Here is a 1,973-nt window from a genome sequence, read left to right on the forward strand (position 1 = left end):
GAATTGATTTTTGTTTTTTGGCCATTATAAAAATGTTGTATGTTGGTCAACGGCTAACGCTTTCACTGGCCAAAGATTGCCAAATGGGTTGCAAAATGCATTGCAAGTGCAAGTGGAAATTAAATTAATGTGGGTGGGCAATGGCCTTGCCAGCTGTTGCCCAAAATGGTGTAACCCCAAGCCAGGTGAGGCCTATTGGGCCATCAAATTATGACATGACCGGACGAGTGCCAGTGCGACTTAACCATCTGGAAATGGTTTATTGACTATATGGCGCTCTTTACATAATGAGCTGGGCTATGTGTGTGCCTTTGAAATGTGACGACAAAGTTCATTAGGAATTCCAGGCACGCCGCCCACTTGGCTGGCCCGGCACACATCACTTTCATTGCTTGGCTATTTTGATAACGTTGAATGTCCGTCCCAGCTGCCAGGCTGCACGTGATATTGGCCAACGGTGGCAACTGTCTTTCAGTGCTATAAAATGCGTGGGCTCCAACGGATTAGAGCACAGTTCATCGACAACCGCAGAGCAAACAAGTCTCAGGCGCACCGTCAACCTTTACTTTTGGATAAACTCAAATTAAGTGTGAAATCTCCGTAATGAAGGTGGGTCCGAGGCAAACAACTCGAGTATGTCAGGTTCTTGTAACTGTTGGAGTTTTCCTTAGTTCTTTATCTGCACTTTGGCCTTGCTGGGCGTGGCTCAGGCGGGTTTGCTGTCGCATCTGGAGCACGATCATCATCACGAGGAGCTTCCGCACCTTGTGGACTCCGAGGTGCATCACTCTAACGGCATTCACTTGGGCCATAGCTCCGCTATTGTGATCGATGGTGCCGATCACCACTTGGACGCAGTGCCGCATCCCGTTTACCATCATGACGGCTACTCTGCCCATTTGGATCACGATGTGCACGCTCACGACCATGTGCATCACGCTCATGTACATGCCCCGGCCAAGATTGTCAGCCATGAGCCCATTCATGAAGTGGAGCCAGTGCACCATGTGCACAAGGTGGTGCATGATGAGCCACACCACTTCCTGCACTATAGAAATCCTGTGGTCGATCATCACATCATTCACAACACCCACGCACACATCGATGAGCATGCTCATGCCCACGCTGACTTGCATCATTATGCCCACCACTCGGCTCCATTGGTGCACCATCATCATTCGGCTCCGCTGGTGCACCACCATCACACCCATGCCGCTGTGGTGCACAAGGCCGCCTTCCCAGCCCACTTGGACGTACATAGCCATGCCAATCTACTGTCCTTTGCCAAGCATCATTTGCACGGCAAATACGGCAAAGTGAGAATCACCGAGACGCATTACTGAGAGATTTCCCCTAAAACACCAATACACTACATCAGACACACACACACACACGCATACACTTATCCAACTGCATGACGACGCTTTCATAGCTAATTTATTACGCACAACGTTTAGTTTGTAGTGCTCGAATAAACGGGTTGTTTTTTGAAAGATCTTTGTGTCCATTTCCCTGCCTCTGCCGCTCTGGCACTCCCCCAAACTCCCACTGCCATTCCTCGGCTCATCAAATCACTCACTGGCCACTCAACAAGGCAGCATAATACATCAAGCTGCGCGAGCCAACGTAATTTACTTGCAATTTAAAGATAAACAGGCGCGATAATGTCTACAAAGCATAAACGTGAGTTGACGCCTACAATAGTAGGCAGCAGTCGAGGTTGGGGCACTGGCAGTGACGGGTGCAGGGGCATGGGCAGGGGCAGTGGCAGGAGAAGAGGCACAAGCGTTGCAGGTTCAAGCCATACATCATCGCACTATCGCCTCAACCGCAGAGAGTGAAGGTGTTGCAGTTGCTGCTGCTTCTGCTGCTGCTGCTGCTGCTGCTGCCTCACGCCGAAGCGTTGCTTCGTGCAACGTGCCACTTGCAGCACAACAGCACAACTGAGCCAACTACTGAACAATTGCAAAGTG

The 1,973-nt window shown here is 50.3% G+C and overlaps 1 protein-coding gene across 1 annotated transcript; it reads left to right on the forward strand.

Moving 5' to 3' along the window:
- The first annotated feature begins 480 nt into the window (after positions 1–480).
- On the forward strand, positions 481–1,508 carry LOC6623430 (histidine-rich protein PFHRP-II). Its single transcript, XM_032435233.2, has 2 exons — positions 481–609; positions 672–1,508. The coding sequence occupies exons 1-2, from the start codon at positions 604–606 to the stop codon at positions 1,341–1,343; spliced, it is 678 nt and encodes a 225-aa protein (XP_032291124.1). The 5' UTR covers positions 481–603; the 3' UTR covers positions 1,344–1,508.
- Positions 1,509–1,973: the final 465 nt, after the last annotated feature.

Source organism: Drosophila virilis, chromosome 3 (genome assembly GCF_030788295.1).
Source record: "Drosophila virilis strain 15010-1051.87 chromosome 3, Dvir_AGI_RSII-ME, whole genome shotgun sequence".
Taxonomy (NCBI): domain Eukaryota; kingdom Metazoa; phylum Arthropoda; class Insecta; order Diptera; family Drosophilidae; genus Drosophila; species Drosophila virilis.